General features: G+C 34.5%; 1 protein-coding gene and 1 long non-coding RNA gene across 2 annotated transcripts in view; both read left to right on the forward strand.

The window, feature by feature from the left end:
- LOC100376208 (kynurenine 3-monooxygenase-like) overlaps positions 1–15,961 on the forward strand; it is a 28,503-nt gene extending 12,542 nt beyond the window's left edge. The window contains exons 2-13 of the mRNA XM_085494147.1: positions 239–308; positions 429–526; positions 7,344–7,436; positions 7,989–8,037; positions 8,606–8,693; positions 9,163–9,328; positions 10,361–10,612; positions 11,057–11,146; positions 13,023–13,080; positions 14,602–14,684; positions 14,875–15,036; positions 15,764–15,961. Coding sequence (XP_085350273.1) covers positions 239–308; positions 429–526; positions 7,344–7,436; positions 7,989–8,037; positions 8,606–8,693; positions 9,163–9,328; positions 10,361–10,612; positions 11,057–11,146; positions 13,023–13,080; positions 14,602–14,684; positions 14,875–15,036; positions 15,764–15,907 — 1,353 coding nt within the window. The 3' untranslated portion in view covers positions 15,908–15,961. The remainder of the gene's footprint in view (positions 1–238; positions 309–428; positions 527–7,343; positions 7,437–7,988; positions 8,038–8,605; positions 8,694–9,162; positions 9,329–10,360; positions 10,613–11,056; positions 11,147–13,022; positions 13,081–14,601; positions 14,685–14,874; positions 15,037–15,763) is intronic.
- Positions 15,962–16,906: 945 nt separating this feature from the next.
- Positions 16,907–18,844, forward strand: LOC146748655 (uncharacterized). Its single transcript, XR_014931430.1, has 2 exons — positions 16,907–17,002; positions 18,462–18,844. It is a non-coding gene; the product is annotated as an uncharacterized LOC146748655 (long non-coding RNA).
- Positions 18,845–26,942: the final 8,098 nt, after the last annotated feature.

Below are 26,942 nucleotides of genomic sequence, written 5' to 3' on the forward strand. Positions count from 1 at the left end.
CAAATTAAACGAAACTGATTACACATAGATAATGTATCACTAACTAACCAGTTCACATTTTATTGACCTAAGCACATCTCTAGAAATAATCCATGAATCTCAACTAGCTAGATTTCACCTATCCTAAGAAATATAGGAGAGCTTCAGAATAACTTTGTTAAATAATTTACCAGACATATTTTTTAGGGTAATTTGATGTTATGTCTGATGATATGTATGTCTGTCTGTCTGTTTGTAGGTAGGGGCGACGCAGGCCTGTTTTCTAGCAAAGAGAGGATTTGAAGTAGATCTTTATGAAGCAAGAGAAGGTATATTTATAACTTTTCTGAATGTCTGTGTACATGTAGGTACATATTCCTAATATAAGTATGATTGTACATGGATCTGTTACTAATATGTCCCACTAACTGTAGCATTCGTTATTACAGATATCCGAATTCAAGAAATTGTAAAAGGAAGAAGTATCAATTTAGCTTTTTCTCTGCGAGGGAGAACGGCTCTATCCCATATTGGTGTCAAGGATAAGGTATGTAAATACCTAAAAACTGAAATCACTAATTCCTGTTTGAGTTGATGTTTCGATCCTTGCGAGTAAATCAGGGAAGTACCAAATAAACACTTCTATGTTGATACATTTTTTAGCTCTGCTATCCTCAAAGATATCAGGCAGGGCTGTCGCTCCACATCAACTTTTTTTTCCTGAAAACTGTTAAATCTATACACAAGTTCCTTGGGTGAACATCTTATGAGGTTTAATCGTTTTATAATGATATCTTCAATTCTCCATTTTTAATGAATAGTTTTGTAATTTTTGTTCACAAATTATATTTTCTACTTCTTCTTTAAAAGTTCTACTCCAATTGGTTTGATACATCATTTTCTGGCTAGAAATACGTGAACTGGCTCTTTGTACCACTTGAATATAACTAATTATTTAGCTTCAAACTGGAGGGGGACTTGTTATTGTCAATGACTCACAACATAAATGTAACTACAGCTATATGGCAAATAAAAAGTGCTTTAAGGGGTTAGCATACGTTTAATGTGTTTTTTTTCAATATTTTTTTTTATTTTAAATTATAGTTGGTTATGACAGTGTCTATGACTGTGCTTTTATTCTAAACAAAAACTCCATTTTAAAAGGCATATTTCGACGTTTTTTTCTATTTCAAAACATTGCCACGTGTGATTGTTTATAAACACCACCAACACAAGCACAACACTCGCGTGAAAGTAATCCTAATTGACGCTTGATGAAAGATCCGATTTGCATATCAATACTACAAAGTTTATGTAATTACGGTACTCATTTCGCCTAGCCTTCCGCTTTTACACCCACAGCTTATTGCTTGATTTCCGATTGCGCTGTCTTGTCCGACCGGAAACCGACAGCATTTTAATAGCTCTTGTTTTCGCTCGCTCGCTCATTGAAAACATTGACTGCTCGCCAAAACACTGATCACACATGAGTAGTCGAAATGGTGGCTGTTCAAATCTAATAGTTGCATGACATCGTCAAAGCAATTAAACTGGGACCTCTTGTTACGTGTTTTCGGTGCTTGCCTTGTTCTAAATGTAATATTTTATTTTAATGAGACAGTTACGTGAAAAGTAGCCTGACAAGTTGGCGTAGGTGGCGCCCTGGACTGCTGCGATCCCGGATCACAGCAGTCCAGGGCGCCACCTATGCCAACTTGTCAGGCTACGTGAAAAGGGCATAGGTAACTTCTTTCGACAGAACAGAGACACGAGGAAAATGTTAATGATTTATTCCAAAAATAACGATACCAAAACCACGTCGGCCCACAGGCGGTCGGTCTGGTATAATTTGTAAAATTAAGTCACGATCAGTGAATGAGCTCGATCTATACGTACCGTAAAAGTGTTCCCACAAAAAATATTTTGACTAAAACGGCCACATGCTCTGAAAAAAATAGAACAGAGCTTGACATAAATGAATAATTCAGAAAAAAAACGTGTCAAATTCAGTTATAGCCATAAATATTTGGTGGCCAAACGACTCATGGATGAACAAATCGAAAATCAGGATTCATGCGGAAGTCCTTCAGGGCTGAAAATCATCGACCCTACTCTGGGTTATCTTATTTCACGACTAACAAAGAGAACTGATTCGCCGTGGACTCAGCTTAGTTTTTCTTCTTTTTGAACTGAGGTCAAATCCCCTCCGTTAGTCAAAATATACCGATGTTTTTCAGTGAATAATTTTGAAGCCTGTCACAGAACAAAAAAAACTACTAGTATGTGAATCGAAGCTGGAGATTGGACGGTAGGATGACCCTTCAATTAGCGTATGAATATGCTTTCTTACAACATTATTGATTTGCTGAAAGTCACCTGATCGGAGCACGACCTGGGTCACAGAACCATATTTGTCCGTATAATCATAGACCCTCTAACAGTTAGAGGGTCTATGGTATAATCATGGAGGTAAAAAAAGGATTTTGCGAGAGAACCACACCCACATTTTCAACCATTTTCAGCACGGAAGTTGCCAATAAATGTCGAAAATCTCGTACATTTCATGTATTCAGATAAAATAAATCTTGCTAAAAATGGTTATTAATATATTCCCTATATGCTCTTGGAATTTTGATTTTTTTGATTTCAAGGTAAGAAATGGCTAGTTGAAGTTGTATCAACTTCAAGGCGGCTGTTTCACCGCGAACAACCAAGCTCTGTTGTAGTTTCGCGATGTGAAATGAAATATATATAATAATAATACTTGTTTAATTATTTTGGGTTTTCAGCCCACAAATTACGGGACATGATCACCATGAATTACGGTAAATGTTTTGTCTCGGCTGATTGTGATGAATGCAGGACGTCGGGACCGACGCCCGTCCTAAACTCAGTATTGAGAAACCAACGGGGATCGATCGATTTGGAGCACGGTCGACAGACATTACAAACAATGGAAATTATCAACGAAAGAGGAGATTTTTCTAGATATACTGTCATGACAAACATGTAAAATTAACAAATACACAAAGAGGTGTAATATTAGTTTTTATTTTAGGCTTAGATTAAATATTTTCTTTCACTCAGCCCATGCATGGAACTGCCATTTAGCTTCATGGTCCTTCAGCTTGTCTTCGCCTTGAGGAAAACAACAATAATTATACAAACCGTAAACACATTGCGAAGACTCAACAATCGGGAAAGAAATCCCAGACGACCATGTCATACTTGTGTTGAAATACATTTTGTATTTCACGTCAGAATATTGTTGAAAATAAAATACTCAATCCAAGCCAAATCGAAGTCAAAGGGTTAGATTGCGTGCATATAATTATAGATAGTTAAAGCGAAAAGTATTTGAACTTTTGTCGGCTGTTCAACATTTATAAAAACCAGTAAGACAATTATAAGACAATGAGAACCTCGGAAATTTTCTGCGAGCGAGCGGGCGGTGATATTTCGGGGTTTTCGCGATCGAAAATAAAGTGGAAATTGTCCAGTCGAATTCAACAAGCGGTCACAAAAACGATCGAAAAAAGGCGAAGTCATTGCTCTTGTTCGCACCACGGTTACTAAAAAAGAAACCGTGTTCGCACGCTTGCTACGACGTACCACACGGCTATCAGTTTTACAGTGAACAGTAATGAAAACAAACTTGAAAATATCTTGTGCACACGGCTTAAACCATTTTCTTTATTTGGAATAACTCCGCCTCCACACCATATTAGTAATATGCAAATCACTACGTCACTTTCGCGGGAAGTCATCACGTTGTCGGTTGACGCACGGAAGGACCGTTCTGAGATTTCAAAACATATTTCATCTTGTTTTTAACGCGTATAACATTTAGCCCCGACATTAGAAGGCAGTATTTAGTAGCTGGTCGCTAGGCAGACATGTTTCAATAATTATAACTCCATATTTTTCAAAATTGTTAGGCCTAGTTTGAGATTCATTGATCTTGGACGTTTTTTGCGTTTATCTTGAAATTGATTTCTACGTAGTTCTACAGATTCAGTACGCAATTTCTAACAAACGAAAGGTCAGATCGTCGCCATTTTTGGTCAACTTTACCGCTATATAGAGTACTGGAGGAATGTTCCTGGATTTATTTCTGTCTGCCTTCGTTTTGATTTTTTGCTTATTTTTATATAGAGACATGTTGTTTTTACTCAGGTATTAACGCCCAAACATTTGAAATAAGGCTACATAAAAATAAATTATAGTTGCAAAAAAACGAAGAACATTGTACATGAAGCACCCCTCTATAATATTTACATAAAAAAATATATTCAGTCGTGCTGCAAATTAATTATTAATTGCGTCATTAACCGTTTTACTCCATTTTCGCGTATTCTTGTGATCACGTGACTTGGTGTTTGCATAATTTAAAAAAATTGCCATATTTCCAAAGTTTGAAACAAGATCTTTATTATGGTATATAACATGCATGGGTAAAATGTATGTTTCAGTCTGTAAATTGAGGCCAAAAAATTGAACCAGCGAACGTATGCTAACCCCTTAAAGCACATTCCCTCTATAGTCAAATCACAAGTTTTAATCAGAATTGGGAAAATTGTGTGGAAAATTGATTTTTTTTTGGGAACAAAATTTCATATTTGCTATTTTTATGAGCAAAAAAATTGTTGCTGTTTAGCCTACTTGCCCATGATAAATTTTGTAATTTTAACGCTTTTACTATACCAGCAAAACATAACCATTTTCTTTATTTTGACACTGTTGAATTGATTGTTGTGCTACTATATACAGGCCTAAAGAAACAAAGTCAACACAGCGGAGCTGTTCATATTACTGATTGTTCGTCGTCAGTTTCCGTCGTCGTCAACTTTACTATTTCAACTTCTTCTTCGTAACCGCAAGTCTGAATTTTTTCAAATTTGATATACAAGTACCTTGGATGGTTCTTTCTCAGATTTGTCATTTTTGGTAAAATGTGGTATTTTCGACTTCTTATATAAAACCACAAGTCCGATTACTTTGATATATAGGTACTATATGTGGTCCTCTCTCAGAATTGTTCATTTCGTGATGATATCTTTAATTCTCTAATTTGATGAATATTTTTGTTATTTTGGTAAAAAGTGATATTTTCAACTTCTTGTTAAAAACCTCAAGTCTGATTGCTTTGATATTACATATATAGGTACTACATGTAGACCTCTCTCAGATTTGTTCATTCTGTGATGATATCTACAATTCTCTAATTTTGCTTAATATTTTTGTAATTTTTGGTAAAAAGTGATATTTTTGACTTCTTGTTGAAAACTTTAGGTCTGATTGCTTTGATATTGTATATATATCGGTACTACAGGTAGACCTCTCTCAGATTTGTTCATTTCATGATATCTTCAATTCTCTAATTTTGATGAATATTTTTGTCATTTTTGGTAAAAAGTAATATTTTTGACTTCTTGTTGAAAACTTTAGGTCTGATTGCTTTGATATTACATATATCGGTACTACAGGTAGACCTCTCTCAGATTTGTTCATTTCGTGATATCTTCAATTCTCTAATTTTGATGAATATTTTTGTCATTTTTGGTAAAAAGTGATATTTTTGACTTCTTGTTGAAAGCTTTAGGTCTGATTGCTTTGATATTACATATATCGGTACTACAGGTAGACCTCTCTCAGATTTGTTCATTTCGTGATATCTTCAATTCTCTAATTTTGATGAATATTTTTGTCATTTTTGGTAAAAGTGATATTTTCGTCGTCTTGTTAAGAACCAAAAGTCCAATTGCTTTGATATTACATATATATTTCATTTTCTAATGATATCTCTAGTTCATAATTGAAATGTGCATTGCTAACAGCGGAGCTATCTCAGTCGACAGGCTGCTTTTTTTTATTTTAATGTTATTTTAAAAATGAATAAAAAAAGCCCAATAAGATCTTTTGTAATCAGATTGAAAACTGATACGATTTAGTGCAATACACGGTGCATTTATAAAAGTGCAGTGTAATACTGTAAAAGGATTAATTATTCACTGGGTTTTAATTTTGCTTATTTCGCTGCCTGGAACCAAGTGAAAATTAGTCATTTTACAGTAATTGTAAATATTCTACACATTCCTTTAAGGACTTTTTCTACATTTTTTTTCTTTGTATGTTAAAATACATGTACAATAAAAACATCGTGGTTTATTCATTACCAGTAGTTTCAAAAATATTCTATACCAACTTAATACACCCCTCCGTCATCTAAATTTTAAAATATGTACATACAAAATGGGAAAGGTCTATTAAAAAGAAGTGTGCCCAAAAAAAAAATTGGGATAACAAAATTATATTACAAGGCATAAAATATGCTATTGCAAAAAGTCAAGGTACAACAAACTGACCATAACAAAAATAGCTTCTGTATCATATTGGTGTAATATTGTTCTTTGAAAGGCACAGTGATAATGTGGACTCCGTGTTTAGTGTAGATAACAAGATCACACTCGCTAAAACCATAGACACCAAGTTGTCTCTGTATCTGAGGATAATGATCTCAATTCCTGTTGAAAGACCAAACGCCTCCAACTTCACAGCATCCCCTATTTGGGCAGCATCCTTGGGAGACTGAAGTCTTATAAAAAAGGGGCACTTGATCTTTAAAAGTTTTGGTTGATGACAAGACGCACAGAGACAGATTACTAAATGCTGCTCGGGCTGATAAATATGATGTATATTGGATAATTTTTGGTAATTGTAGTCCTACTGTAAGTAACTATCGCATTAAAAATAGCTGGACGTTTCGAGCAATGGCACTTTATCGATAGCATAGAAATAAATGTTTACGTTGTGTGCATGAATATCTCACTAAAACCTGTCGATGGAAGGTCATATAATGGCAAATGTTGTCTGTCTTTATCTATTTTCACCCCCAAAAAATTAATCACTATTGATCAAAATTTATTCTATCATTTTGCGCACAAGAAAAAATTGAATCCTTTTATTCATGCTCTTGAAAAGACAATTATTTTTATTAACTGCATATTAAAAAGTGAAATAGTGAAATAATAGTGTTATGAGCTAAAATGACATGTTTTACAGTACTGTAAAATCTGTATTAGAAGCAGCGGCTTTTATTAAAATGGTACAATGCAACAGAGGGGGATGCGACTTTTCTTAGAGCATCTACACAATTTTTGGTTCTCAGTTATTCAAAACAAATTGGTGCGTCTTCTATTAGGGATGCGGCTTCGAATACAGATTTTACAGGAATTGTTATTTTACTAGATTTATTTACTCTGTGCTCATTTTGACCAGTGATTGCTTTACTGGACACTGTTCGCATACAGTACGTGACAGAAACAAGCTATGTAATTATGACACCTATCATCTTTTAAACACAGATTGTTGCAGAAGGTATCCCAATGAATGCCAGACGCATCCACACTCGTGACGGAAAGCTCTATTCTTTAAAATATGGAACAAAGAAAGATCAGGTACTAGAAATTGTACAATTATTATAAGTACTGTAAAGGGGTTAATTATTCACTTGGTTTTAATTTAGCTTTTTTTGCTGACTGGAAAATGCGCTAAATTAAAACCCAGTGAATGTGTAAAATTTAGCATAGAACACATTAAAACCCATTGAATATGCCTGAAATGGTAAATCAGCAAAATTTAAACCCAGTGAAAATTAGTCATTTTACAGTATAACATGTACAAGTTGAACGTATCAAGACCAGCATATAGCAGATCAACTCATAAGGGGAGGGAGGTGGAACATGTACTGGACATTTATATTTGATGAGATATTCACATGCAATGGACAACTACTTCAAAGTTTATGTGCAACACAATAAAAGGCAGCCACTAACTGGGAGGACTATTGTATTTTTACTATTACTTTGGAAGAACCAAAAGTTTACTGTATACTTGATCATACAAACACCTGTGTAATTTATGCATGCGCTGACAATAGAGCAAATACGATAATATAAAAAAAAAATTTAAAGTATTCCACAAGACTGTTTTTTTTTATGTTTATTCAGTACATCATGTCAATTGACAGAAGAAAGCTTAATGAACAACTTCTCACTGGTAATTATTCTCTTGGATATTATTTATTTAATTTTTATCTTGTCTCTAATTCTAATGAAGGAATCAAGATATAGAGGTTACTGTATATGTTGCTTAAGTCCCAGATAGTTTAAGTAATTTTATCCTATCATTCTCAATCTTGAGTATCTTATCAATTAATCTATAACATCAGTGCACTTCAGTTCTGGTGTTTCTAGCATGTATCTGTATATATTTGAAGGTAAAAATGTCTTCAAAATCAGCATTGGCTTTAACAAGTATGTCACTTAATAAGCTTCTCTTTGAATACAACCTTGAAACCTATCTGCTTATATATATTGTGGATATATATAATGTTCATTATGGAACATGCATTTGAAACACCAGGAGACTGTCTGGGCTACAGATTGCACAAGGGCACTAGCTAATCCAAAATGTGGGTTTATATCTATTTTGCCACACTTGCAGCTATTGTCCTAACTAACTAATATACGCAGACATCAACCATAATGTAATGTAGAAAGTTCACTATTTAAAGCGAGAGGACACGTACACTGCACATAAATACACTTGTTGTTATTGCTTACAGCTGCTGAAAAATACGACACAGTGAAAGTGTATTTCAATCACAAGTTTATCAGGTGCAACTTTGATACAGGAGAAATAGTGTTTCTTCAGTAAGGCACAATTTGTCATTTATTCCTAATACTAATTCACATGAAAAAAAGATTTACGATGGGGAGAGGACATAAATTTAAGCTGCTTTAATATATACAATTGCATTTGAGATGTGGGCAAGTTTTCAATTCATTAGGCTTCCCATTTTAGTGTGTGTTTGAATATCATGTGTGCTTTTGAATATCCAAGGTGCATGGATTAATAGGAATTTTCATCTGTGGAAAAGGGCGTAATCTTCCAATAATTCGCATCATATTCCCAATATATCTACATGTATAAGAATGATCTGAGAGTGCAATGTAGACTTGAACCATCATTATGTTTATGCTGGCTAACATGTGCCTATTTGGGAATTTATTTTCTATGGAATCTATACATTATTTCAAATTAAAATTTCTAATAAATTTTAAAAGAATTGTTCTAAATTTCATGTTGTTGTAATAATGACATGTTTATTCATATACTAAGACCTGATGGAAAACAAGTGACTAGAAAAGCAGATTTGATATGTGGATGTGATGGCGCTTTCTCTGCAGTTCGAAGACAGATAATGCGAATGGGGCGTTTTGATTACAGTCAAATGTACATCCCCCATGGATATATGGAATTTACTATGCCTCCAAAAAATAATGAGGTAAATGATTCATCTTATTTTATATTATAAATCTGTCACTGTGTCGCCATAAGTGGAACCATTAATGGTGTTTCCAAAATAAAAATCACTTTTGAAGTCAAAATTCATAGACAGTAATAATTTTCACCATTTTCACAGCTTTGTTCTTCAAGAAGATGAAGGTTATTACAAGGATACTGCAAAGTGTGCACTCACTGTACACGGTCGCATCAAGTAAATTATGCTACACGTCTTTTCACAATTTGCAATGGAAGTCAACTTTCTACACATAATGGCCGAGAAATGAATTTATGCTAATTGCTTTATCAAATATGGATTTACTTTCCATAGTTTGCTATGGAAGTCAACTTTTTACACATATGACCAACAAATGAATTTATGTTAATTGCCATCTCAATAATGGATTTACTTTTCATAGTTTGCTATGGAAGTCAACTTTCTACACATATGGCCAAGAAATGAATTTATGCTAATTACTTTATCAATTATGGATTTACTTTCCATAGTTTGCTATGGAAGTCAACTTTCTACACATATGGCCAAGAAATGAATTTATGCTAATTGCTTTATCAAATATGGATTTACTTTCCATAGTTTGCTATGGAAGTCAACTTTCTACACATATGGCCAAGAAATGAATTTATGCTAATTACTTTATCAAATATGGATTTACTTTCCATAGTTTGCTATGGAAGTCAACTTTCTACACATATGGCCAAGAAATAAATTTATGTTAATTGCTTTATCAAATATGGATTTACTTTCCATAGTTTGCTATGGAAGTCAACTTTCTACACATATGACCAAGAAATGAATTTATGCTAATTGCTTTATCAATATGGATTTACTTTCTATAGTTTACTATGGAAGTCAACTTTCTACACATATGGCCAAGAAATGAATTTATGTTAATTGCTTTATCAAATATGGATTTACTTTCCATAGTTTGCTATGGAAGTCAACTTTCTACACATATGACCAAGAAATGAATTTATGCTAATTGCTTTATCAATATGGATTTACTTTCTATAGTTTGCTATGGAAGTCAACTTTCTACACATATGGCCAAGAAATGAATTTATGCTAATTGCATTGCCAAATATAGACAAGACATTCACATGCACACTGTTTATGCCATTTTATGAGTTCGAGGGGATCAAGACTGAGAGTGATTTGATGGCGTTCTGGCATAACAACTTTGAAGATTCCATACCTTTCATAGGAGAGGAAAACATTAAAAAGACATTTTTTGGCTGTCAGCCATTACCATTAATTACTGTTAAGGTAGGTTTCATTTTGGGAGGAAATATTATGGGATTTTTATGTAAATCACCATCAAAATTTAGATATACACATTCTAATGTTTTATTATTGTTCTTCGGTGTTCTGGTTGATCTACTAGTACAAAAAATGTACTTCACTTACACTGTGCTAAGCATAAATATTTCTCACAGATGCACACCTGGCTTTAAGCAGATTTCTGAAAAAATGGCCACCGTCAATAAACATTCAATGTTGTGCGAGTGCTTCCTATATAGTGTCACTTAAATTAGTGCTAGTTTTCATGGGGCACAAGATGATTGAAATTATTGAAAGTTGTTTCAATAAACATTTCACTTGAGTCCATTAGACTTCCACTAAATTAGTGTTTATTATTTCATTCATTCCTATGTATTGTTTTATGTTCCCTCTGGTTGCTTTACAGAAGTATGTGTATTTTTTTTACAGTGCACTCCATATCACTATGGTAACTCAGGTGTCATAATGGGTGACGCTGCACATGCCATGGTACCATTCTATGGTCAAGGAATGAATTGTGTAAGTATTTTATATATCCTATACTCTGTTAAATACAACCTTTGAGAAGTCAGTCACAATAATGAAAGTATACAACTTTCCACCATTGAATAAGTTTAATTAAGCAGGGGGTTTTCTAGAAAAAAACTGCAAGAGGGAGCACTGTAATTCAGCGGTGCCACCAAGTGGGGGAGATGGGGTTCTCGATCCCTACCAGGGTGTGGAGTTATTAATAATTTTAAGTTAAAATAGAGCATTCTATGGCTTCCTTGGGGCCAAAATTACGTTCAGGTCACTGTGGCTACATGTGATCTATGCTCAATGAGAATTTCATGATTGCCAGAGGATCTGCTCCCCAGGTAAGGGGGCGCATGACCATGGCATGAGGGCGCTGCGCCCCTGTTTCCTTTTTTTTTAGCTCCGCTGTCGACTTTGTCGAGCGGAGCTTATCATATGAGTGATTGTCCGTCGTTGTCGTCCGTGTCAATGTTTTACTTTTTCGACTTCTTCTTGAAAACTACAAGCCTGAATGTTTTGATACTTGGTGTATATGTACCTTGGGTAGACCTCTCTTAGGTTTGTTCATTTCATGTTGATATCTTCAATTCTCTAATTTTGGTGAATATTTTTGTCATTTTTGGTAAAAAGTGATATTTTCGACTTCTTGTTAAAAACCGCAAGTGCAATTGCTTTGATATTACATATATAGGTACTACATGTGGACCTCTCTCAGATTTGTTCATTTTGTAATGATATCTTTAATTCTCTAATTTTGGTGAATATTTTTGTCATTTTTGTTAAAAAGTGATATTTTCGACTTCTTGTTAAAAACCGCAAGTGCAATTGCTTTGATATTACATATATAGGTACTACATGTGGACCTCTCTCAGATTTGTTCATTTTGTAATGATATCTTTAATTCTCTAATTTTGGTGAATATTTTTATCATTTTTGGTAAAAAGTGATATTTTCGACTTCTTGTTAAAAACCGCAAGTCCAATTGCTTTGATACTACATATATAGGTACTACATGTGGACCTCTCTCAGATTTGTTCATTTTGTGATGATATCTTCAAATCTCTAATTTTGGTGAATATTTTTGTAATTTTTGGTCAAAAGTGATATTTTCGACTTCTTGTTAAAAACCGCAAGTCCAATTGCTTTGATACTACATATATAGGTACTACATGTGGACCTCTCTCAGATTTGTTCATTTTGTGATGATGTCTTCAATTCTCTAATTTTCGTGAATATTTTTGTAATTTTTGGTAAAAAGTGATATTTTCGACTTCTTGTTAAAAACCAATAGTTCAATTGCTTTGATATTACATATTTAGATATTACATGTAGACCTTTCTCATATTTGTTCATTTCGTGATGATATCTTGGATTCTATAATTTTGGTGAATATTTTTGTCATATTTAGTAAAAAGTGATATTTTCGACTTCTTGTTAAAAACCAAAAGTTCAATTGCTTTGATATTACATATTTAGATATTACATGTAGACCTTTCTCAGATTTGTTCATTTCGTGATGATATCTTCAATTCTCTAATTTTGGTGAATATTTTGGTCATTTTTGGTAGAAAGTGATATTTTCGACTTCTTGTTAAAAACTGTAAGTCCGATTGCTTTGATACTATACATATTGTTCATTTTCTAATGATGTCTTCAGTTCTTTAATTGAAATGTGCATTGCTAACAGCGGAGCTATCTCAGCCGATAGGCTGCTTGTTAAAAATCCTGATTAAGTTTAGGTGCTCCTGAGAAATATTAGTTCCAATTTCCTGTACCATATGCAAATATAGTCCACTGTCATTGTGACGTATCCGAGTATATGAAAGGTAATCTCCACCACCTCATCAAATTCACTTGTTATATTCTATGTGTTTTCCAGGGTTTAGAAGACTGTACTGTTTTTGATGGAATTCTTGATCAGTGTAACAATGATCTAGGTGAGTTCACACTGAATATATTGTGTAACAACTTTTCAAAATCCCCTAGAGGATAATATTAAAACAAAATCTATCCATCTATCATCCATCTATTCAGACATAGATGTATAATGAAGGGAACCAGACAGGTATATTATGGGATTACATGGGTCATTTCAGCCAAAGTCAGTGCCCCATTTGAGAGGGGTACATGTAAACACAGTCCCTCTATCATAGAGGGACTGTGATGTAAACATGTAGATGCATGATCAAATAGTTTTAATTTAACCCATTAGCTAACTGTTTAGGGTCTGTTTAATATGAGACTTGTCATAACAATGTCTACAATGCATATGAAATACACATGAAATTCGAACATGTGCTGCGCGGACAACCACCTCCCTTTAATATTTTTGTAATGCAATGAAGCAACTTCATTCTACAAACTGACATTTTCACAGTTGTGTTGCCAAATGTTTTATTGACGGACTCGGCCTTAAATTGGAGCCTATCAAAGTGTTCAAAACCAATTTATGCTATGTGTTTATTAGTCCCCGTTCAGACGAAGTCTGAAAACGGGGACTCATAATTCGATCTGCGTTCGTCTGTTCGTCCGTCCGGAGTCTTATCTCAGAATCCCTTGGACTGATTCCGTTCATTCTTTGCATGTGTCTCGTACCTTATGTGGGATATATGCACATGCAGTGGTTTAGCGATTCGATTCAAAATGGCCGACTAGCAGCCATCTTGTTTTTTGAAAATGTCATATTTTGGACATGCTTTGTCTGTTTTCATTCAAATTTAGTACATAGATCATACAAGTTAAGATACATGTTCCCGACCGTCCATGCGTTCCTGAGTCTGTCTGTCCGTGTGTCCGTCCGTGCGTCAGTCTGTCCAGAGTCATATTTCAGAATCCTGTGGACCGATCCGTTCATTCTTTGCATGTGACTAGTACCTTATGTGGGACATATGCGCATGCAGTGGCTTAGCAATTTGATTCAAAATGGCCGACTGGCAGCCATCTTGGTTTTTTTTGAAAATGTTGTATTTTGGACATGCTTTGTCAGTTGTCATTCAAACTTGGTACATAGATTATACATGTTAGGATACATGTCCTTGACAATTTATTTCGCAATTGGATCAAAGATGGTCGACTGGCAGACATCTTGTTTTGTTTTTTTTCTGTCGTATCTTGGACGTGCTCTGTCAGTTTTCATTCAAATTTGGCACATACATGTACTTTATACATGTTAGGATGCATGTCCATGACAATTTCTTTCAAAATCTGGTCAAAGATGGCCGATCGACAACCATCTGACTTTTTGGCCTTACTACTATATTTCCACAATTTATGTTCATATTAGTTCATACTCAAAGACAAATAGTAATAAATAAATCTAGGACAGGTTAATCATTGCAAAACAAATTGCTATAGTTTTGCTAGAGGAATTAATTTTTTTTTTTCTGGAATCAACTCATCATTTGCAGTATGATATGTATACATATGTTTAGTTTTTGTTTCTAATTTCTTTTTCACAGCTAAAGCACTTCCTGAATTTACCAGGATTCGCAATCCCGATGCTAAAGCTATCTGTGATCTGGCACTCTATAATTACATCGAGGTAGTATAAGTTTAATATTTAGTATCCTTTCATCAATCAAAATCTCTGTTCAGCATTCAACTGTAACATCTTGCAATTCACGTGACTTCATCAATTCTCGTGAGATCTTCATTGCTTATCACATACTTGCATAGCTTATAGATCCTTGATATTATATATTCAAATTTTAAAAAGCTGTCTATTCCTATAGATGCGATCATCAGTAAATTCAAGATGGTTTATTTTCCGTAAGAAGGTGGATAATTTGCTTCATTGGATACTGCCTAACACTTTTGTACCACTTTACACTATGGTGACATTCACAAGAATGAGGTACCATATAGTTATCAATCAATGGAAGAAACAGGACAGGGTAAGTCATCTTAACACTAAAATTGCTCTTCTTGGCAATATGTGTGACATCATCACTTGTTTACCATACAGAGAATAACTGCTTTTATATACATGTACATGTGTACTTTAATATTACATCATGTGTGGCCCATAAACTTCTATACACATAGCTATGATGACCATATATTATTTTTCATTCCTCAAAATGAGATCCTGTCAGTCCAACTGTACATCCTCCATCAGACATATCTGGACTGGTTTTTATATAGACTAATGAATGATTGACTAGCAGCCATATTTGTCCCACAAGACGCTTCAACTCAACAATTTGAGCATAAGGGTATACTAATGCCCATCAGTTTTTATTGAGATTTGATTTGATCAGTCATATCTACAGCACGCCAGTGCTGATGCTATACAAACTTGGTATGAAAACATACATGAAGTTTTGTGAATTGATTCACAATATTCAACAGGTGGCAATGTTGATTTCATTTGTATGTGCCTCAATCACTTCTCGGATATGCCTTGAAATATTTTGTTTTTACAAAGACAAGACATCACATAGTCATCACAAGTGGGGACTATATCATTGACATATTTCTCCAACATATACTGATAGTATGATAGACAATTCTAGTAACGTGTAAACAAAGTTGTCAGTTCTTCAAGACCATAATTTCTGATATTATTCATGATTTATACATGCAAATAATTTATTCTTATTCTGTATTTATTTTTTCCAGGCTGTTAATACTACACTTTTACTCATGTTAGCAGCTTCTGTGACATCTCTGGGTTATTTAACATGGAAACATAACAACCTATCTATGAATCACATTCTGCCCTTGGAAAGAATCAGTGAACTTATTTCCAGTTTTCGAAAATAATAAAATGTTTACCTTGTCCATATCATGGTTGATGAAAAACAAGGTATACCGGTATATGTTGTTGCTATTGTCATCATTGACTTCATCCTAAAACTTGTGGTTACAATAACGAAAACGTTTTTTTTGTTTTTTCAAATTTCTTTCAAACCTATATTTTTAATCAGTTTAAGTTCTTGTCCGAGATCAATTTTGGTTCATGTTCTATGTATATTTTTCAAGGTTTTGCTTAAATATCACTTACAATTTGGGTGTAACTAGCAAGTGCGATTTTCCAGATATGTGGTAAAATTTGGCTGAAATGAAACATTTGTTAGACATAGAAATAAGTGGACAGAATGAAGCCATTTATACTGCTGATAATGAGAACCAGATGTTAAGTACTATGGTTACCAAGATCTATTGATTACATAAGTAATTGTTTTCATTATTATGAGTATAATACAAAAAAAGTGTACTTTTCCCCTTTTTTTCAAATCTGTCTAGTATTTTTAGTTCCCGTTCGGACGGTAGTCCGAAACGGGAAGTAGTGTTTTTGGTTATGTGCGTGCATGCGTGCGTGTGTGCGTGCGTGTGTGCGTGCGTGCATCGTCATATTTCAGACACACTTTGATGGATTCCATTCAAATTTGGTACACATACATGTCATGAAGGTATACATATGCACGTGAAGTTGTTTTGAGATTAGATCAATTTTGAGCGTTTGGCAGCTATTTTAAACCCGAAAATTCTGATTAAGATGGACTATAAATTACATGCATCTAATACAAAGTTGTTTTTATGTTGTTAAATTGATGTCAATAAAGTAGTAGTATTATGTTGGTTTGTCAGAATGTTACCTTTATTCGTATTTTGTTTGATATCCTGATTTGATTATGATTGCAATAAAGATATCAGTATTTTTACCACGTACCTCGATCATGCTAAACTGGGCATGATCTTCGGGTCCAGGCAATGTGTTCTACTGTTGCATCATGGGAGCGAATTCGCTTCAATCAGGTAAATGGTAAAAAAACCTCGTGTAGGACAATTTTTTTATGGATGCTCTCTGTGACTTCGCGCTGATACTGAATAGTTTGAAGATCAATAAATTATTTGGTAAGTACATGATATATTTGTAAGTACTATGATATATGAATGTTTGGGACTTGTATCTTTGCCGATCTATAGAGGTAAATTGTTCAGATTTTGATGTCCGTAGCCGGTGATCACTGCACTGCGATGGCCGTCATTTGTGTCAACGATCGAAATTACTGGTATTCCGGTATCTATCTTTTAACAAATTAATTATTTTCAAAAATAATAAGTTTTCTGTGATCGATTTTTTTTGTCTGATCACAGGGAACCCAGGAACTATAATCAACTGTAATACGCAGTTTCTATGAGCGGGGAGGGGGGGGGGGGTTATCGGCTGGTATCTAGTGTAAGAAATAGACAAGGGATGAAGGCTCCAGCCAGCTAACATTTTTTAAACTCGAAAAAACAGACGAAAAGAATGATAAATAAAATCTAAAAAAAATACCAGGTTGAAGAATATTATTCACCTCATGTTGTTTTCTCATTGTTATGTGTCCCCGTAAACACAGCATTGTATGCAGGTGACAATGCTACGTACACTTGCAATGAAGTCGGTAATTTCTGCGTAACAGACGTCTTACATGGTCATTTTTAAATGAATCTTACTAAACAATACTACGGGAGTCTCGCCACACTTGCACAAACTTGTCCTGTCCTTCGACAATGTCAGCACATTCGTAGGACTGTCACCCCCATGGATCGAATGGTATTGTCCTATTGTTAAACGCTAACCAAAATTAGTAAACAACATGGCGGACTCGACTCGCCGGAATGCCCGGGCGTCGATCATAAAAAGTGTGGATAGCTGCTCGAATTCTCCACTCCGGTTCAAATTTTAAGCATAAACGAATATTATACAGTACAAGGATTGCTGCCGCTGCCCCGTGCGTTAGGTATTCCCCCCTGTTCGCCTCCGCGCGTGCCCGGACACTCCCTCGCGTGTCCGGGCGTTAAATAGTAGCACCCCATTTTAACGATGTCTCGCCATGTCACAGTCTATGTTCTGGATGTTAGTCGGCAACGGTCGACAGGGTGATTTTAGGGATGTGCAAAGCAGGCAGATTTGTAGAAATTGACATCGGCAAATGCTGTATTTGAAAAAAAATCACTGTGATGGAACAATGAAATTTCGTAGCAAGTTGAAAAGATCTTGGAGGTTTGTATCGTCACGTCATCGCGTCCCGAAGACTGGCTACACTATTCAAAGTGCACTGTCAATATATATGACACGGTCAGAACAACTGAATGGTTTAAAATTTTATTATTTTGACGATGTAACTGGGTGTTTATCTAACTGCAATTTTTAAATGACCTAAATTAGTGTACGTTAATATCGTGACGACCTTCAGTGCTTTTCGTGAACACGGACGCCATCTTTAATATTTTAAGTCCGTCTTGTTGCTGTCACAGCGCCATCTACGTCCAATGTGACTTGTTTGAACCTATTTGTTTAAATGTACTTTTTTTTGCTTTTTTACAGGATCTGTGTTTAAAAGAAGATTTTTTTGTCTTTCAATTTTTTCTTTATTTGGTACTGTACTCCTCTCACCAACTGTTTTAGAGAGGCTTGCAGGTGTCAGTTGTTAACGTACTGTCACATACACTGCTTACCAAAGTACTCCAGATTGAACCAGTATACATTATACCATTATATACCATATCTTTACCATACTATTAGTACCATATAAATTATCGTACAACAGTACCATATCCAATATTATATTATATTATATTATATTACAGAGAAGACTTTCTGACTGAGAAATCATGCATATAGAAGTATGTATTTGGTCTTCTGAATTTGTCATTGTATACAAACTAAAGTTTGTAATAAAAAGATTTTTTCCTGTATGGATTATGCAACTTTATTTGTACTATATGAGAATAATTCTGTTGCTAAGTGGTGATATAGAAAGCAATCCTGGTCCTACTTCAAACTGACATAACAGGTCAAGGTAAATTAGTGATTGCAGGTAATGTTAATCAAGGTTCACCTAAATATTTGGGTACCACATCTGGATTCAGTACATGCATGACAAACAGTCTTGTAGCCCTGGTATATTCAATGATTATGGATGCTGCTAACTGGAACAGTGCGAATATTGATAACATATAGATATAGGGCAATTGTTGTATTTAAAACTTTATCCTAACAGGCATACCAAAGATTCTAGTACGTATTTACAGGTTGCTGATTTAAATAGTTGCATTTCATTTGGACCATATCATTTTAGCTGTATTCCATGCACATCAATTGTTGGGTGCCTTGCTGAAGTTGTCTTTGACATTGACTGTGCATTAAAACATGTTTTTGAAAGTACTGCTCATGCCATTATTATTGTCAAAGACTATGGGTTGGGCATATTTACCTATAAGACTATGTTCTATGTTTTTGATTCACATAGCAGAAATGGCCAAGGTTACATGGGTAGTGATTGAAATGCTGTTTTGGTTGTTCTTCATAATTTAATTCAAGTTGCTGCCCATATCCAACACTTAACCACCACTTTAACCAAACAATCTCTTGATGTCGTAGCATTTGAAATTACCCCATTCCAACTTAATAAGTTGAACAGTCGCTCAAACTTAAGTTGCAATCTGTCATCAATAGTTATCTGAAATTCTAAAACGAAATAGTATGCATACCTGTTACATAATGAAATAACCCAAACCACCATATATCCCTGGACAGCTAATTGAAAGATTTGATGCTACGTGAAGCCTTTCACCTGAAAGATTACTAATTGTACCACTTTTGGTCATGTGACCATTTTTTTGGCCCCTCCAGATAACTATACTTGTACTGAAGAGGTGCACGTAATTTTAAAACTGGAGAAGCAGGGTGAGGATAAGTGAGGGTGCCACTTGCACACTCACCAGCACGTTTATTAACTGCTATTAAAAACAGACCTCTCAAATTGACCAACTTAACGCTGAAGTTGATGAGGAGATGGAGTTTTCTCTTAACTTTCAAAAATTGGAAAAAGAAGGGGGTTTGCACTCACAACCAGAACAGCTACAGCCTCTAACGAGATATTGCGATTTTTTGGGGGGAAAATGGGTCATATTGACGTAAAGTGGTATGCATTGAATAGTTATGAGCAAATGAAAAAGTCTTGTTTTTTATGTAAATTAAGTTTGGCAATGTGACCGATTGCAAATCAAAAATTTGTTTTCGTACTTGCTTTAAAGTATAGGTTTACAGTTTTTGTCTGCTAACACAGGATTTTTACCTGAAAACCTACACTTTCTCCTTGTGTTTCTAATGCTTACTAAACTATCAATACACTGCCATATTACATTCCAATCATAAACGTCCCTTTAAGTACATTGCTGTATACACTGAAGAATAAAGTAAGCTATACATTTGGAAGTCTGATTTAAAGTGTGATAATTGTCGCACCACGCATGCACGATATATACGAGTCTCATATAAACAAAGATGGCGACTTTGACTGATGTGCAGATCAAAGAGTACAAACTGAGACGTTACCAAGCTTTATTTGGGTATTTTTTAGGTGGTTGGATTTAAGGTATCAAAGAAGTCACTGGCAATAATTAGTACAAGTCTGGCGACCAGGTCAAAGCTCATACTTGCGCATTGGATTTTGGAAAAATCTGTTTATCAACACTAATGTCGCACATGCACAACACGACGACTACCTCCCTGTAATTTGCCTTCAAACTTGATCACTGTGAACCAAATTTGGTGTTTTTTCATGTCATTGCACCCAGTAGTCAGTTTCAAGTATTTATACAGGCATAACCTGTATTTGAAGGGTTTTTTAGCACTTTGTAAATACTTGAAAATTGTCAAGACCAAGTTTAGAACATGAAGATCAATTTTAACAGTTTGAACGGGAACTGTGTCATTTTCAATGACTTGTATTTTGCTATTTTGGAACCTACCGGTACTTGTATATACAATTCATGTTATAATATTCTATAAGGGACTTTGAGATTAATACAGTATATGTATTATTAATTAATAAACACAGCTAGTATTTTTCTTGCCAATTTTTTCTTAGATATGTTGCTGTGCTATTATTTATACAATTCATATTATTCTATAAGGCACGTAGAGATTAATACAGTACATGTACTTAAGATATATTATTGAATTGTTTTAGGACTTTTATACTCACTTCTTTTGTTATTTAATCTGGATCTTCAATGGGCAAGATTGTAAAAGTTACACTAATGTTAATGTTTTTATTGTTAACAATTGCAGTTGTATATCGATCTTTAAAAACAGATGTTATAATTATTAGTAAAATAATATTTTAAAGTAAGGATCAATTTGAAATTTTATTTTGAAGATAAAATAAATGTTGAGGCAACAATACAAGTGAGAATCTGGCAGTTGTAATTAAATGTGAAACAGATTCATCACACTGTAGATCGTTCTATGTACACCTGTTAAGATGATTTGCGGTCAACCAGGCTTTTCAACGCCCTTTTCATATGGTAATATTGCTACTGCAACTGGGGTAACTAAATCAACAGCATACAGTATATGTGAAAATACTCAACAACCAACAATCTGTCTGCAAGAGTGATGGGTGTATGTATGTACGTACGTTCGATTGCAGCAACTGAGGTAGTTCACATTATGACCGACCGTGTGACGAGAAAATTGAAAACTAAAATAGAGTGGGTAACTAAATAAAGATTGATTTTAAAATGAATGTTGAAATGAAAGTGGATGTTAACTTTGAAATGAAAAAGGAATTTGAAATGAAAAACAAACAAAAATTGAAGTACTTATAAGAAATACTGATATGTTAGTCATATCTCTTGCCCTATGCTTTATCATAGCACTGGTTGCATGTTGCTGTCTGCAGCAGTGCTTGAGATATTACAGATATGCATATTAATGATGTCATGTGAACCCATTTTAGTATGTAATTGATATGTATGGATTTCAACCCTGAGGTAATCTGTGAATTATTCAATATGCACAAAGTTTCATTGAAAATTGATGAGAACTGAAATGAAAAATATTTAAAAAAATAAGTTAGTGAAATCTCTGCTCACTCACACATTCGTTGTTTCTAAATGTAAAAAAAAAATCACAATTGCCATAAGTATTTAGAAACTACTGGTTTAGTGAAATAAATCTCTGTCCCATCACACATGTTTAAAATTCCAGTGAATCCCCTCATAATTAGGATTTGCTTTTGATGTTTTTGTACTTGGATGGGTTATGTTTTCATGCATTTAGAGGCTTTTTTAAAAGGCTATGTTTGGGCATCCAATTCTAATGCTCCCACCCTCCCAGGGGGTGCAACACATGCTTTCAGTGTCTATTAATAGTGCATTATGATAGGTTATGAACAACAATTACTATGTAGTGACCAATGTATGTGTGTGGTTAAGATGTGAGCTGTCATAAGTTTGTCTTTAATGTTTTGTTTTCCTAGAAAACATTACAGTATTGATCAGCAATAAGTATACACATGGCCAAATATGCTGGGACATACAAGCTAGATGACCATTGTTCACCATTCGCCAGCTGTACTCAAGCGTGTAGGCTACGTAGAAATCGTGAGAGTTAAGTGTGTGATTCGCATTCAGCATCCGAGATGGTTCTCGGACAACAGTACATAAATTAATGTGTTAAGAGCTCCCTTGATGACCTTTTTTTTTAATTTTTAGCTCCGCTGTCGACTTTGTCGACCGGAGCTTATCATATGAGTGATTGTCCGTCACGGTCGTCGTCCGTCTCAATGTTTTCCTTTTTCAACTTCTTCTTGAAAACTACAAGCCTAAATGCTTTGATACTTGGTGTGTATGTACCTGGGGTAAACCGCTCTTAGATTTATTCATTCCATGATGATATCTTCAATTCTCTGATTTTGTTGAATTTTTTTGTAATTTTTGGTAAAAAGTGATATTTTTGACTTCTTGTTAAAAACCGCAAGTCCAATTGCTTTGATATTACATATATAGATACTACATGTGGACCTTTCTCAGATTTGTTCATTTCGTAATGATATCTTAAATTCTCTAATTTTGGTGAATATTTTTGTAATTTTTGGTAAAAAGTGATATTTTTGGCTTCTTGTTAAAAACCGCAAGTATGCCGTAACTGGTGTTTATACCACTCTCGGCGGTATGTGTGTTATTGTACACATGGTTATGAATGTGTCACTAAATTTATAGATGGTGTACATGTTGTGGTAGCTGTAAGCTGTATAACTATGTAATTAGTTTGTTATCAAGAAACGTATGAATACTCGCGGCGGTGAATCTTTTAATCACTGCTCGCAGATTAGCGGTCAAAAATCCATATTCGTCGTTGATGGCGGTATAACAGCGAATTTGCCCAGGGGGACAAATATTATTATTTTCAAGATTTGGAATAACTCCGGGTGAGATGCAACAATTTAGCAGCACGTTTCCAATGAACATTATTATTTCTATGAGACAGCGTAACCCCGTTGACATGGTGATTGTCACTTCCTCTTTTCTATATTAATTTAGAATTTTACTCCAGATAACAAAATCACATACAGTATATTAAATAAATAAATCTTTAGTTATTTTTAAGAACCTAATACTTATGGAATAGTATAATACTGTATATGTATACATGATACGTACACTGACTTCGTTTATAAAATGTCCTCATAATGTTTAACAGTGGCGATTGGTGTGAATTATAAGCCTATTTCCGATCATCTGAGTTTTTCATAGATATTTTTTGAGAGCTAAATTAACTATGTGTTGAAGTGAATCCGGGTTGCAGTATTATTTTAGACTTGAATTTTACAGTTTAGCCTATTTATATTATGTAACAAACTAAGAATATATATCCTACATAATAATAATCCGTATTCATAATAAATATTAATCTTATGGAGGCAATATGGTTTTAGGAAAACAAACACAGTACAAAGATCTCGCTCATTGACCTGACCCAATATCTACTTCACGAAAATGACTAGGGAAATTTTACTGTTGGGATCTACATAGACTTCTCTAAAGCCTTTAACAGTATCAATCACAACATCTTACTCGCCAATCTCGACCCTTATGGTGTTTAGGGGATTACCTTTGCAATGGCTCACCAGTTATCTTGCCTCTATGGGTCAGTTTGTTGTTTACAAATTACATTGAATCAACAAATTTACCAATATTATGCGGAGTCCCACAGGGTTCTATATTATGACCCATTATTTCTTATGTACATTGTACTTCAATGATATCTACATTTCTTCAGAATTTTTTAATTTTAGGCTTTATGCGGACGACTCGAATTTATTTGACACAATTTCAATTTACACTCCCTAAATGATGAACTGACCAAAATTGCAGAGCTGTGCGATGCCAACAAACCGACTACAAACGAAGCCAAAACCCAACATTTAGTAACTCGTAGCAGTAGTAAAAAGATAAAATCATCTGGGGTTCTTTCACTGAAAAGTGCATCATTCACTGGAAAATCAATAGATAAAAACTTATTATGGAAAAACCACATCTTGGGAGTCAAAGAAAACATCAGCAGACTTATGGATATCTTCCTCAAACTTCGACATATTGTTTCTCGGTCTATTGTTATGATTTATAATACTCGGATACTGTCTCGTATTTCATAAGTTTTGAAGGTATAGGATAATACCTATTCAACTCATGTAAATGAGATTCTCCTTATCCAAAGAAATTATTAGAATAATTACTTTTATTGATAGACATGCACCCTCAGCAGCATTATTTAGAAAACTGGGAATTTTGGACATATTCAACACAAATTACAACTAACCATGTTTGTTCAACCATTTTATTAATAACAGGTTGCCATACATATTCCAAGATTAATAAGCCCTATTTTTTCATTCACCTAGTACCAGGAAAAATTCCCAAATTAAAGGGCGGCGGTCGTCGTGCCGCGTCCTGTTCGATATGGGACTCATAGCGACGTATACAACGCGTGTAAAACTACATTGTTTATTTACATGAAATTCGAACACGTGCTGCGCGACGACCACTGCGCTTTAAACATAAAGCGTGAAAATGCACCATTAAGTATGCATGAGCAATACTTTGGAATAGCATTCCAACTCGTATTAGGAATATAGGAGTGCAGGATAACTTTTAAAAAGAGAATAAAAAAATCACAGGCTAGTCCCACATAATTTCCAACTTAAAAATATATAAAAAAAAATATATTATATTGCATTCATTGTACTCCCAGGTTTTTTTCTCACTACTATTCTTTATTTTATATTTATGTTAATGTAAACAGAACGCCCAATTAATATCTTATTGATATTTTAGAAACCATGCCCAAATTATAACTCGATGTTCATTGGCATGTTCGAGTTACGTACGGGTCATATATATTTTCAAATTGGTTCTTGTCGAACGTCCACATTTAGTAACTCAGTTGTAACTCGAACTTTAATTAATAGTTAATCACAGTCCATAGGAACTGTAAGTTAACCGAACATCGATGTCTGTAACTCGAACAATTCAGCATCGCCAGTATTTCACACTTAATGAATGGAAGTCTTGTAAGTCAATACACCGAGTCAGTCAGACAGCGTAACAATAACACTTGGGACAAAACAACTTTCTTTGAAACACTCGTGTTTTGTGGTACTGGGTGCGTCACACTATCCATTAAGGTGTGAGAATTGTCCTATGCTTGTTTCGGTCACACGATTGTCATACTTTCAGAGTAAAACGATTATTTATTTTTTGTAATTATATTTATATTTTTGAAAAAAATGAGCGTCGATAGAAAGTTTAGACAGAGAATACATGCGGCTCGTCACCGGGCGAAATTCAGGTTGGCAGGATAAAAACCCGATGATTATGGTTATTTTACGTACAATAAATATCCAAAAAATATTCATTTTTAGGGAGAAACTATTATCAGTATTTCTCCCAGGGTGGCCATGTAATATGGGAAAATATTACATGGCTTTATGTTACAGCAACTACATGATGCATGTAATGGCTAATGTTTGTATGTTCCTCAACGTGACGTCGCCTTACATACGACGAGGTGTTTTTTTTTACTCCGCGGATATTGAATATTATTCACAGAGTCTGTTCAGACTGACATGTAGTACGTGATAGTTTTTCCTTCTCTGCATATTTGTTTGCCATAATTATAAGCCGACCTCGCAGAAATAATGTACTTCAGACAGTTATGTTAATCATACAGACACACTGATTTTCCGTTATTTACTCTGTGATGCTATCACCGTGAACGCAATGGGGCATAATCGGTTAGAAACTTGTAAACCTAGTTTAACATTATGACCACCCAGGACAGAATGTCAAAAATAAAAGAGACAAATCATGGAATTCAGCAAAATAACATAATTTTTCATTTCACACAATTAAACAATAATCATGGAAAAAGTCTCAGTATAACCACAGTCTCTCTATCCCTCTATTATAGAGGGACCGTGGTATAATGAGCGGAACAGATACTCAGCTAGTAGTATAGACGCATAATTGAAACCGCAGATGCAATGTAGCTTAAAACCATAAAGCCATCAAAGAAATGTCACGTTTTCTTATAACGGGCATTCTATCATTCAATTCATTTTTATTTTGAACAAAACACAGTGGAAATTGGGTACCTTGACCACCCTAAACTCCTAGATGGCGAAAACACCGTGTTATACTCTGTGAACATATGCATTTATTTTACTCTATCAAAAATATATAAACATTTTCCTTCATTTTCCTTGTAGGTTTTGTTTTCAAAATACTGTTTGGGCAACTTGTGTATTCACTGAGTCTTCAATAGCGAGTGATTCAGACGTTAAACATCCCATAAATATCAAGCAGACATTATAAAAAAAGCATTTTAAGAATAGCCCCACCCTTGAAACATTGTTTTTTTTCTGTTTTGCGTTTACTGACGAACATCTAGGAGGAGGGATTACTAAACAACTCCGGATGTGTAAGCTGAGTCACTGCTATGCTGAGGTTGGAGGCC

This window comes from Saccoglossus kowalevskii, chromosome 2 (assembly GCF_978046115.1).
Source record: "Saccoglossus kowalevskii chromosome 2, keSacKowa6.1, whole genome shotgun sequence".
NCBI lineage: Eukaryota > Metazoa > Hemichordata > Enteropneusta > Harrimaniidae > Saccoglossus > Saccoglossus kowalevskii.